Here is a 13,472-nt window from a genome sequence, read left to right on the forward strand (position 1 = left end):
ATGAGCTGCCCTTCAGCCTGAAAAGGCTAGATACCCAGAACTGCCCATCAGTCCAGAGCTGTCTCTCTGTCCGGAGCTGCCTTTCAGTCCGGAGTTGCCCCTCTAACCTGATCTCCCTCTCTATCTTCATCTACCTCTATATTCTTATCTATCCCTCTGTCTTGATTTATCTCTCTGTCCCGGTGTTGTCCTTATTAGGTATGTTATTAAGAGGATTTTGTGGGGGAAAAAAGAGGGTGGACATTCTTGGAGGGAGGAAGCTAGGATGGATTATGGTGGGGTGGGAACCGCGCCCGGAGCCTGAGCCACCACCGTGGTTAGATGCCCACCCAGACCCTCCCCTAGACCTTGTGCTGGTGCGTCCGGAGTTCGCACCTTGTGGGGGGGGTAATGTCACGTTCCTGACCTATTTATGTTAGTTGTTATGTGTGTTAGTTGGTCAGGACGTGAGGTTGGGTGGGCATTCTATGTTTTCTGTTTCTGTGTTGGTTTTGGGTTACCTGGTATGGCTCTTAATTAGAGGCAGGTGTTTGGCGTTCCTCTAATTAAGAGTCATATTTAGGTAGGCGTTGTCACAGTGTTCGTTGTGGGTGATTGTCTTCCGTGTCAGTATGTATGTTCGTGCCACACGGGACTGTAGCGTTTGCTTGTTTCGTTTCGTTTCGATGTCGTCTGTTTCCTGTACGTGAGTTTATGTTTAGTTATGTAAGTTTATGTTCAGGTTTCGTTCTACGTCGTTTTCTTATTTTGTAAGTTTGTTAAAGTGTTTGTTTTCGTGTTGCCATCTTCATCGTTGTTATAAATAAAAAGATGGCTTATTTCCCGCAAGCTGCGTTTTGGTCTGAAGATCCTTCTCTCCTCACCTCATCCGAGGATGAGGAGAGCACCAGCCGTTACATACACCATCACAATAAATCCATGTAATATAGTCTACACCATCACAATAAATCCATGTAATATAGTCTACCTACACCATCACAATAAATCCATGTAATATAGTCTACACCTTCACAATAAATCCATGTAATATAGTCTACCTACACCATCACAATAAATCCATGTAATATAGTCTACACCATCACAATAAATCCATGTAATATAGTCTACCTACACCATCACAATAAATCCATGTAATATGGTCTACCTACACCATCACAATAAATCCATGTAATATAGTCTACACCATCACAATAAATCCATGTAATATAGTTTACCTACACCATCACAATAAATCCATGTAATATCGTCTACACCATCACAATAAATCCATGTAATATAGTCTACACCATCACAATAAATCCATGTAATATAGTCTACCTACACCATCACAATAAATCCATGTAATATCGTCTACACCATCACAATAAATCCATGTAATATAGTCTACCTACACCATCACAATAAATCCATGTAATATAGTCTACCTACACCATCACAATAAATCCATGTAATATCGTCTACACCATCACAATAAATCCATGTAATATAGTCTACCTACACCATCACAATAAATCCATGTAATATAGTCTACCTACACCATCACAATAAATCCATGTAATATGGTCTACCTACACCATCACAATAATTCCATGTAATATAGTCTACACCTACGTTTCTATATTGAGAAATAAATATAGTAGGTCTAGTCTATAGAAAGCTGATGGGATCCTCCTCTTTTTAAGAGGCCATCACTCCGTTTTCTACCGCAATTGCAAAGCCTATAGAAATGATAGAAACGGTTGGCTGGTATGCCCTCACCCGCTAGTAAAATTATGCTGACTGTGATTTAGGTTCTGACCCTCCACAGGAAGTCCGTTCAGAACAATGCTGATGGTTCTCTGGGTTCCGACCCTCCACAGGAAGTCCGTTCAGAAGAATGCCGACCCTCCACAGGAAGTCCGTTCAGAAGAATGCCGACCCTCCACAGGAAGTCCGTTCAGAAGAATGCCGACCCTCCACAGGAAGTCCGTTCAGAAGAATGCCGACCCTCCACAGGAAGTCCGTTCAGAACAATGCCGATGCTTCTCTGGGTTCTGACCCTCCACAGGAAGTCCGTTCAGAAGAATGCCGATGCTTCTCTGGGTTCCGACCCTCCACAGGAAGTCCGTTCAGAAGAATGCCGATGCTTCTCTGGGTTCCGACCCTCCACAGGAAGTCCGTTCAGAAGAATGCCGATGCTTCTCTGGGTTCCGACCCTCCACAGGAAGTCCGTTCAGAAGAATGCCGATGCTTCTCTGGGTTCCGACCCTCCACAGGAAGTCCGTTCAGAAGAATGCCGATGCTTCTCTGGGTTCCGACCCTCCACAGGAAGTCCGTTCAGAACAATGCCGATGCTTCTCTGGGTTCCGACCCTCCACAGGAAGTCCGTTCAGAACAATGCTGATGCGTCTCTGGGTTCCGACCCTCCACAGGAAGTCCGTTCAGAACAATGCTGATGCGTCTCTGGGTTCCGACCCTCCACAGGAAGTCCGTTCAGAACAATGCCGATGCTTCTCTGGGTTCCGACCCTCCACAGGAAGTCCGTTCAGAACAATGCCGATGCTTCTCTGGGTCAGGGTTGAATTTCCTTTTCCTCTTCACCAACACACGTTTGTATTGTAGCCCTTGATGAACTCACCCGAGTCAACTCAGAGGGCCTAAATGATTAGTTAGCAAGTTGAATCAGGTGTGTTTGTCGAGGGCTACAATAAACTGCACTGCTGGTAGTACTGGAGGACTGGAGTAGGGAACCACTGCTGTCTAGATTACAACCACCAATAGGGTGTCATTTTGGACACAGCCATAATATGCCTGACCAATATGCTGTCTAGATCTATTATCTCATCCCTTACCTGCCGGTCCCGTCAGCCCGGGGGGCCCCTGTGCCCCGGGGAGACCAGGAGGTCCAGCAAGGCCCACAGCGTTGCTACCAGGAATACCAGGGATACCAGGGATACCTGGAGGCCCCTGGGGGCCTGGGGAACCAGGTGGACCGGGGGAGCCCTGAGCTCCTGGAGGAGACCTCTTCCTGCCTGGGGCCACACGGACACACAGAAATACATCATGAGTATCATTCCTATCAACTGATTGATAACTCATGTCTGCAGATCAACTAAGGCAGACGTTTCAACATAACAGGTAGTCTGAGTCTCATTAAGTCCATGAACGTTATCTGGGCACCATCAACTCAGTACTTTACAGGAGGTTGAGAGGAGGACATGACAGGAGGCTCAGAGGAGGCAACATTACAGGAGGCTCAGAGCAGGAAACATTACAGGAGGCTCAGAGGAGGACACATTACAGGAGGCTCAGAGGAGGACATTACAGGAGGCTCAGAGGAGGAAACATTACAGGAGGCTCAGAGGAGGAAACATTACAGGAGGCTCAGAGGAGGACACATTACAGGAGGCTCAGAGGAGGACATTACAGGAGGCTCAGAGGAGGAAACATTACAGGAGGCTCAGAGGAGGAAACATTACAGGAGGCTCAGAGGAGGAAACATTACAGGAGGCTCAGAGGAGGACACATTACGGGAGGCTCAGAGGAGGAAATATTACAGGAGGCTCAGAGGAGGCAACATTACAGGAGGCTCAGAGCAGGAAACATTAAAGGAGGCTCAGAGCAGGAAACATTACAGGAGGCTCAGAGGAGGACATTACAGGAGGCTCAGAGGAGGAAACATTACAGGAGGCTCAGAGGAGGAAACATTACAGGAGGCTCAGAGGAGGACACATTACAGGAGGCTCAGAGGAGGACACATTACAGGAGGCTCAGAGGAGGAAACATTACAGGAGGCTCAGAGGAGGAAACATTACAGGAGGCTCAGAGGAGGACACATTACAGGAGGCTCAGAGGAGGAAACATTACAGGAGGCTCAGAGGAGGACACATTACAGGAGGCTCAGAGGAGGAAACATTACAGGAAGCTTATAGGAGGAAACATTACAGGAGGCTCAGAGGAGGATATATTACAGGAAGCTCAGAGGAGGATATATTACAGGAAATCACCTTTCTTTCTTCTTTCCGTTTCTTTCCGTTTCCCAGTTGATTCTGAAAGACAAACAGAAATAAGTGTTTAATCTAGTCTTGATGGTGGACTGAACACCAGGTGTCAGATGTCAACAACAACAATATACAACCTCTACCTACAGGAATACAGTAACACTACAACCTCTACCTCCCGGAATACAGCAACACTACAACCTCTACCTCCCTGAATACAGTAACACTACAACCTCTACCTCCCTGAATACAGTAACACTACAACCTCTACCTCCCTGAATACAGTAACACTACAACCTCTACCTACCTGAATACAGTAACACTACAACCTCTACCTCCCTGAATACAGTAACACTACAACCTCTACCTCCCTGGATACAGTAACACTACAACATCTACCTCCATGAATACAGTAACACTACAACCTCTATCTCCCTGTAAACAGTAACACTACAACCTCTACCTCCAGGAATACAGTAACACTACAACCTCTACCTCCCTGGATACAGTAACACTACAACATCTACCTCCAGGAATACAGTAACACTACAACCTCTATCTCCCTGAATACAGTAACACTACAACCTCTACCTCCAGGAATACAGTAACACTACAACCTCTATCTCCCTGAATACAGTAACACTACAACCTCTACCTCCAGGAATACAGTAACACTACAACCTCTACCTCCCTGAATACAGTAACACTACAACCTCTACCTCCCTGAATACAGTAACACTACAACCTCTACCTCCCTAAATACAGTAACACTACAACCTCTACCTCCAGGAATACAGTAACACTACAACCTCTACCTCCCTGAATACAGTAACACTACAACCTCTACAACCCTGAATACAGTAACACTACAATCTCTACCTCCCTGAATACAGTAACACTACAACCTCTACCTCCAGGAATACAGTAACACTACAACCTCTACCTACAGGAATACAGTAACACTACAACCTCTACCTCCCTGAATACAGTAACACTACAACCTCTACCTCCCTGGATACAGTAACACTACAACCGCTACCTCCCTGAATACAGTAACACTACAACCGCTACCTCCCTGAATACAGTAACACTACAACCTCTACCTCCAGGAATACAGTAACACTACAACCTCTACCTCCAGGAATACAGCAACACTACAACCTCTACCTCCCTGAATACAGTAACACTACAACCTCTACCTACAGGAATACAGTAACACTACAACCTCTACCTACAGGAATACAGTAACACTACAACCTCTACCTCCCTGAATACAGTAACACTACAACCTCTACCTCCCTGAATACAGTAACACTACAACCTCTACCTCCAGGAATACAGTAACACTACAACCTCTACCTCCCTGAATACAGTAACACTACAACCTCTACCTACAGGAATACAGTAACACTACAACCTCTACCTCCCTGAATACAGTAACACTACAACCTCTACCTTCAGGAATACAGTAACACTACAACCTCTACCTCCCTGAATACAGTAACACTACAACCTCTACCTTCAGGAATACAGTAACACTACAACCTCTACCTCCCTGAATACAGTAACACTACAACCTCTACCTCCCTGAATACAGTAACACTACAACCTCTACCTCCCTGAATACAGTAACACTACAACCTCTACCTCCCTGAATACAGTAACACTACAACCTCTACCTCCCTGAATACAGTAACACTACAACCTCTACCTCCCTGAATACAGTAACACTACAACCTCTACCTCCCTGAATACAGTAACACTACAACCTCTACCTCCCTGAATACAGTAACACTACAACCTCTATCTCCCTGTAAACAGTAACACTACAACCTCTACCTCCCTGAATACAGTAACACTACAACCTCTACCTCCCTGAATACAGTAACACTACAACCTCTACCTCCAGGAATACAGTAACACTACAACCTCTACCTCCAGGAATACAGTAACACTACAACCTCTACCTCCCTGAATACAGTAACACTACAACCTCTACCTCCCTGAATACAGTAACACTACAACCTCTACCTCCAGGAATACAGTAACACTACAACCTCTACCTCCAGGAATACAGTAACACTACAACCTCTACCTCCCTGAATACAGTAACACTACAACCTCTACGTTAATAAGCAGAACATGGAGTATGTGTGGCGGTATATCGGTATATTGTGCTCTGCGGTGTGTATGTGTGTGTGTGTGTGTGTGTGTGTGTGTGTGTGTGTCTGCGGTGTGTATGTGTGTGTGTGTGTGTGTGTGTGTGTGTCTGCGGTGTGTGTGTGTGTGTGTCTGTGGTGTGTGTGTGTGTGTCTGTGGTGTGTGTGTGTGTGTGTCTGTGGTGTGTGTGTGTGTGTGTGTGTGGTGTGTGTGTGTGTGTCTGCGGTGTGTGTGTGTGTGTCTGCGGTGTGTGTGTGTGTGTGTGTGGTGTGTGTGTGTGTGTGTGTCTGCGGTGTGTGTGTGTTTGTCTGTATTGTAGTAATTCCAGTAATTTCTAAGTGTGGTTCCACCTCCAGCCTGAAGCGTTCTTAGCCCAGATCAGGCTGTGTGTGTGTGTGTGTGTGTGTGTGTGTGTGTGTGTGTGTGTGTGTGTGTGTGTGTGTGTGTGTGTGTGTGTGTGTGTGTGTGTGTGTGTGTGTGTGTGTGTGTGTGTGTGTGTGTGTGTGTGCGCGCGGTGTGTGTCTGTGGTGTATGTGTGTGTCTGTGGTGTATGTGTGTCTGCGGTGTGTGTGTGTCTGCGGTGTGTGTGTGTGTGTCTGTGGTGTATGTGTGTGTCTGTGGTGTGTGTGTGTGTGTCTGCGGTGTGTGTGTGTGTGTCTGCGGTGTGTGTGCAAGGCTGCAGTGGATCATTAGAGATCTTCCTGCCAAAACACTGTCCATTGAATTAGCCTCAGATGGGGAATGTAGCCAGATGAAAGCGTGTATTAATTCACACATGCTAGAAGGGCATCACCAGCCTTACTTGTGTTTGCGTGTTGGTGGGTGTGCTGCTGAACAGTGTGAAACAGCCGTCCGGCTGTCCCCGTGTTCACCACGTCATTACAACCACCAAGGCCATTTAAGCCTTACCATGAGTACCTCACAGACATGCCGGCCAGCGTCTCTCCCCTGTTCCTCACGCGTCTCTTCCTCCCATCACCCTCCTCTTCCTTCCTTAGAGGACGAACCAGGGGGGCTGTCTCAGAGGACGAACCGGGGGGGCTGTCTCAGAGGACGAACCGGGGGGGCTGTCTCAGAGGACGAACCGGGGGGGCTGTCTCAGAGGACGAACCGGGGGGGCTGTCTCAGAGGACGAACCGGGGGGGCTGTCTTAGAGGACGAACCGGGGGGGCTGTCTTAGAGGACGAACCAGGAGGGCTGTCTTAGAGGACGAACCGGGTGGGCTGTCTCAGAGGACGAACCGGAGGGCTGTCTCAGAGGACGAACCGGGGGGCCGTCTCAGAGGACGTACCAGGGGGGCTGTCTCAGAGGACGAACCAGGAGGGCTGTCTCAGAGGACGAACCGGGGGGGCTGTCTCAGAGGACGAACCAGGGGGGCTGTCTTAGAGGACGAACCAGGAGGGCTGTCTTAGAGGACGAACCAGGAGGGCTGTCTCAGAGGACGAACCAGGTGGGCTGTCTCAGAGGACGAACCAGGTGGGCTGTCTTAGAGGACGAACCAGGGGGGCTGTCTTAGAGGACGAACCAGGTGGGCTGTCTCAGAGGACGAACCGGAGGGCTGTCTCAGAGGACGAACCGGGGGGCCGTCTCAGAGGACGTACCAGGGGGGCTGTCTCAGAGGACGAACCGGGGGGCTGTCTCAGAAGACGAACCAGGGGGGCTGTCTCAGAGGACGAACCAGGGGGGCTGTCTCAGAGGACGAACCAGGGGGGCTGTCTTAGAGGACGAACCAGGGGGGCTGTCTCAGAGGTCGAACCGGGGGGCTGTCTCAGAGGACGAACCGGGGGGCTGTCTCAGAGGACGAACCAGGGGGGCTGTCTCAGAGGTCGAACCAGTGGGGCTGTCTCAGAGGACGAACCGGGGGGCTGTCTCAGAGGTCGAACCGGGGGGCTGTCTTAGAGGACGAACCAGGGGGGCTGTCTCAGAGGACGAACCGGGGGGCTGTCTCAGAGGACGAACCGGGGGGCTGTCTCAGAGGACGAACCGGGGGGCTGTCTCAGAGGACGAACCGGGGGGCTGTCTTAGAGGACGAACCAGGGGGGCTGTCTTAGAGGACGAACCAGGGGGGCTGTCTTAGAGGACGAACCAGGGGGGCTGTCTTAGAGGACGAACCAGGGGGGCTGTCTTAGAGGACGAACCAGGGGGGCTGTCTTAGAGGACAAACCGGGGGGCTGTCTTAGAGGACGAACCAGGGGGGCTGTCTTAGAGGACGAACCAGGGGGGCTGTCTTAGAGGACGAACCGGGGGGCTGTCTCAGAGGACGAACCGGGGGGCTGTCTCAGAGGACGAACCGGGGGGCTGTCTCAGAGGACGAACCGGGGGGCTGTCTTAGAGGACGAACCGGGGGGCTGTCTTAGAGGACGAACCGGGGGGCTGTCTTAGAGGACGAACCAGGTGGGCTGTCTCAGAGGACGAACCAGGAGGGCTGTCTTAGAGGACGAACCAGGGGGACTGTCTTAGAGGACGAACCAGGGGGGCTGTCTTAGAGGACGAACCGGTGGGCTGTCTCAGAGGACGAACCGGGGGGCTGTCTTAGAGGACGAACCAGGGGGGCTGTCTTAGAGGACGAACCAGGGGGGCTGTCTTAGAGGACGAACCAGGGGGGCTGTCTTAGAGGACGAACCAGGGGGGCTGTCTTAGAGGACGAACCAGGGGGGCTGTCTTAGAGGACAAACCGGGGGGCTGTCTCAGAGGACGAACCAGGGGGGCTGTCTTAGAGGACGAACCAGGGGGGCTGTCTTAGAGAACGAACCAGGGGGGCTGTCTTAGAGGACGAACCAGAGGGGCTGTCTTAGAGGACGAACCAGGGGGGCTGTCTTAGAGAACGAACCAGGGGGGCTGTCTTAGAGGACGAACAAGGGGGGCTGTCTTAGAGGACGAACAAGGGGGGCTGTCTTAGAGGACGAACCAGGTGGGCTGTCTTAGAGGACGAACCAGGGGGGCTGTCTCAGAGGACGAACCGGGGGGCTGTCTTAGAGGATGTGTCGTATTGATGTGTTTCATTCATTTCACTGATGTGATTTAGAACCCCCATCTTCAGTCCTCGACGTGCACAGCTTTGCTTCAGTCCTCGACGTGCACAGCTTTGCTTCAGTCCTCGACGTGCACAGCTTTGCTTCAGTCCTCGACGTGCACAGCTTTGCTTCAGTCCTCGATGTTTAGAATGTGAGCTATGCAAATAAAAAACAGCCTTTGGTCTTTGAAGATGTCGGTCTCTGGGAGTAACACGTGTGTGTGTGTGAGTACACACACACACACACACACACACACACACACACACACACACACACACACACACACACACACACACACACACACACACAGCTCAGAGGCTGAGATTACAAAAGGATGTGTGTGTGTTGCGGGAAGGGAGTGCAGGGGTCTGGTAGTGGTTACTGTCTCTCAGTTTTACAGATTGATGGCGATTGTCCCAAAGGTGAGTTTTCTCTACTAATTTAAACCCAAAAACTGAGCTTCCCCTGAGTAATCAGTCAGCTCCCTGTAATCACCAGTCTAAAGGAATGTCCTGTAATCACCAGTCTAAAGGAATGTCCTGTAATCACCAGTCTAAAGGAATGTCCTGTAATCACCAGTCTAAAGGAATGTCCTGTAATCACCAGTCTAATGGAATGTCCTGTAATCACCAGTCTAAAGGAATGTCCTGTAATCACCAGTCTATAGGAATGTCCTGTAATCACTAGTCTAAAGGAATGTCCTGTAATCACCAGTCTAAAGGAATGTCCTGTAATCACCAGTCTAAATGAATGTCCTGTAATCAACAGTCTAAAGGAATGTCCTGTAATCACCAGTCTAAAGGAATGTCCTGTAATCACCAGTCTAATGGAATGTCCTGTAATCACCAGTCTAAAGGAATGTCCTGTAATCACCAGTCTAAAGGAATGTCCTGTAATCACCAGTCTAATGGAATGTCCTGTAATCACCAGTCTAAAGGAATGTCCTGTAATCACTAGTCTAAAGGAATGTCCTGTAATCACCAGTCTAAAGGAATGTCCTGTAATCACCAGTCTAAATGAATGTCCTGTAATCACCAGTCTAAAGGAATGTCCTGTAATCACTAGTCTAAAGGAATGTCCTGTAATCATTAGTCTATAGGAATGTCCTGTAATCACCAGTCTAATGGAATGTCCTGTAATCACCAGTCTAAATGAATGTCCTGTAATCACCAGTCTAAAGGAATGTCCTGTAATCACCAGTCTAAATGAATGTCCTGTAATCACCAGTCTAAAGGAATGTCCTGTAATCACCAGTCTAAAGGAATGTCCTGTAATCATTAGTCTATAGGAATGTCCTGTAATCACCAGTCTAATGGAATGTCCTGTAATCACCAGTCTAAATGAATGTCCTGTAATCACCAGTCTAAAGGAATGTCCTGTAATCACCAGTCTAAATGAATGTCCTGTAATCACCAGTCTAAAGGAATGTCCTGTAATCACCAGTCTAAAGGAATGTCCTGTAATCATTAGTCTATAGGAATGTCCTGTAATTACCAGTCTAATGGAATGTCCTGTAATCACCAGTCTAATGGAATGTCCTGTAATCACCAGTCTAAAGGAATGTCCTGTAATCACCAGTCTAATGGAATGTCCTGTAATCACCAGTCTAATGGAATGTCCTGTAATCACCAGTCTAATGGAATGTCCTGTAATCACCAGTCTAAAGGAATGTCCTGTAATCACCAGTCTAAAGGAATGTCCTGTAATCACCAGTCTATAGGAATGTCCTGTAATCACCAGTCTAAAGGAATGTCCTGTAATCACCAGTCTATAGGAATGTCCTGTAATCACCAGTCTAAAGGAATGTCCTGTAATCACCAGTCTAATGGAATGTCCTGTAATCACCAGTCTATAGGAATGTCCTGTAATCACCAGTCTAATGGAATGTCCTGTAATCACCAGTCTAAAGGAATGTCCTGTAATCACCAGTCTAAAGGAATGTCCTGTAATCACCAGTCTATAGGAATGTCCTGTAATCACCAGTCTATAGGAATGTCCTGTAATCACCAGTCTAATGGAATGTCCTGTAATCACCAGTCTATAGGAATGTCCTGTAATCACCAGTCTAAAGGAATGTCCTGTAATCACCAGTCTATAGGAATGTCCTGTAATCACCAGTCTAAAGGAATGTCCTGTAATCACCAGTCTATAGGAATGTCCTGTAATCACCAGTCTAAAGGAATGTCCTGTAATCACCAGTCTATAGGAATGTCCTGTAATCACCAGTCTAAAGGAATGTCTGATCCTGAATACCTAGTGGGACATTATGTAGATTCTTTAGAAATGGTAAAACTCCACCACGAGTCACGCTCAAATCGGGGCGAAATCCTAATTTCCCTCGTTTCACATCCAACTGATAATCAATCCAACGCAGGAACACTGTCAACCCTGGATGGTGGAGCAGCTCCGTTAAATGTATTAAAATGTATTCCACAACACGGTGAGAAACCATAAACAAACTTCCGCCAACAATCGTGTAAAAGATCGTAATTGGTCTGCCGTTGTCAGTGATTGTCATGCTGTTTGGTGACCAAGAGATAACTCCTAGCTTAAACAGAGTGCACTCTGGGTTAGAAGTAGACAAATCTACTAGCTAGTAGATCTATTATACACAGAGGGAGCATCCCAAATGGCACCCTAGTCCCTTTATAGTGCACTACTTTAGACCAGGGCCCTATTCCCTATATAGTGCACTACTATAGACCAGGGCCCTATTCCCTATATAGTGCACTACTTTAGACCAGGGCCCTATTCCCTATATAGTGCACTACTTTAGACCAGGGCCCTATTCCCTATATAGTGCACTACTTTAGACCAGGGCCCTATTCCCTATATAGTACACTACTTTAGACCAGGACCCTATTCCCTATATAGTGCACTACTTTAGACCAGGGCCCTATTCCATTTACAGTGCACTACTTTAGACCAGGGCCCTATTCCCTATATAGTGCACTACTTTAGACCAGGGCCCTATTCCATTTATAGTGCACTACTTTAGACCAGGGCCCTACTCCCTATATAGTGCACTACTTTAGACCAGGGCCCTATTCCCTATATAGTGCACTACTTTAGACCAGGGCCCTATTCCCTATATAGTGCACTACTTTAGACCAGGGCCCTATTCCCTATATAGTGCACTACTTTAGACCAGGGCCCTACTCCCTATATAGTGCACTACTGTAGACCAGGGCCCTATTCCCTATATAGTGCACTACTTTAGACCAGGGCGCTACTCCCTATATAGTGCACTACTTTAGACCAGGGCCCTACTCCCTATATAGTGCACTACTTTAGACCAGGGCCCTATTCCCTATATAGTGCACTACTTTAGACCAGGGCGCTACTCCCTATATAGTGCACTACTTTACACCAGGGCCCTATTCCCTATATAGTGCACTACTTTAGACAAGGGCCCTATTCCCTATATAGTGCACTACTTTAGACCAGAGCCCTATTCCCTACATAGTGCACTACTTTAGACCAGGGCCCTATTCCCTATATAACGCACTACTTTAGACCAGGGCCCTATTCCCTATATATAGTGCACTACTTTAGACCAGAGCCCTATTCCCTACATAGTGCACTACTTTAGACCAGGGCCCTATTCCCTATATAGTGCACTACTTTAGACCAGGGCCCTATTCCCTATATATAGTGCACTACTTTAGACCAGGGCCCTAGTCCCTTTATAGTGCACTACTTTAGACCAGGGCCCTATTCCCTAAATAGTGCACTACTTTAGACCAGGGCCCTATTCCCTATATAGTGCACTACTTTAGACCAGGGCCCTATTCCCTATATAGTGCACTACTTTAGACCAGGGCCCTATTCCCTGTATAGTGCACTACTTTAGACCAGGGCCCTATTCCCCATATATAATGCACTACTTTAGACCAGAGCCCTATTCCCTATATAGTGCACTACTTTAGACCAGGGCCCTATTCCATTTATAGTGCACTACTTTAGACCAGGGCCCTATTCCCTATATAGTGCACTACTTTAGACCAGGGCCCTATTCCATTTATAGTGCACTACTTTAGACCAGGGCCCTACTCCCTATATAGTGCACTACTTTAGACCAGGGCCCTATTCCCTAAATAGTGCACTACTTTAGACCAGGGCCCTATTCCCTATATAGTGCACTACTTTAGACCAGGGCCCTATTCCCTATATAGTGCACTACTTTAGACCAGGGCCCTATTCCCTATATAGTGCACTACTTTAGACCAGGGCCCTACTCCCTATATAGTGCACTACTTCAGACCGGAGTCCTATTCCATTTACAGTGCACTACTTTAGACCAGGGCCCTATTCCCTA

General features: G+C 47.9%; 1 protein-coding gene across 2 annotated transcripts in view; it reads right to left on the bottom strand.

Annotated features, from left to right (window-relative positions):
- LOC129858563 (ectodysplasin-A-like) overlaps window positions 1-13,472 on the bottom strand; it is a 47,452-nt gene that overhangs the window by 21,669 nt on the left and 12,311 nt on the right. For both annotated transcript variants that reach the window (XM_055927896.1, XM_055927895.1), the window contains exons 3-4: window positions 3,987-4,028; window positions 2,832-3,011 (exon numbers count right to left, since the gene is read on the bottom strand). In XM_055927896.1, coding sequence (XP_055783871.1) covers window positions 2,832-3,011; window positions 3,987-4,028 — 222 coding nt within the window. The remainder of the gene's footprint in view (window positions 1-2,831; window positions 3,012-3,986; window positions 4,029-13,472) is intronic.

The sequence above is a fragment of the Salvelinus fontinalis genome, chromosome 6, assembly GCF_029448725.1.
Source record: "Salvelinus fontinalis isolate EN_2023a chromosome 6, ASM2944872v1, whole genome shotgun sequence".
Taxonomy (NCBI): domain Eukaryota; kingdom Metazoa; phylum Chordata; class Actinopteri; order Salmoniformes; family Salmonidae; genus Salvelinus; species Salvelinus fontinalis.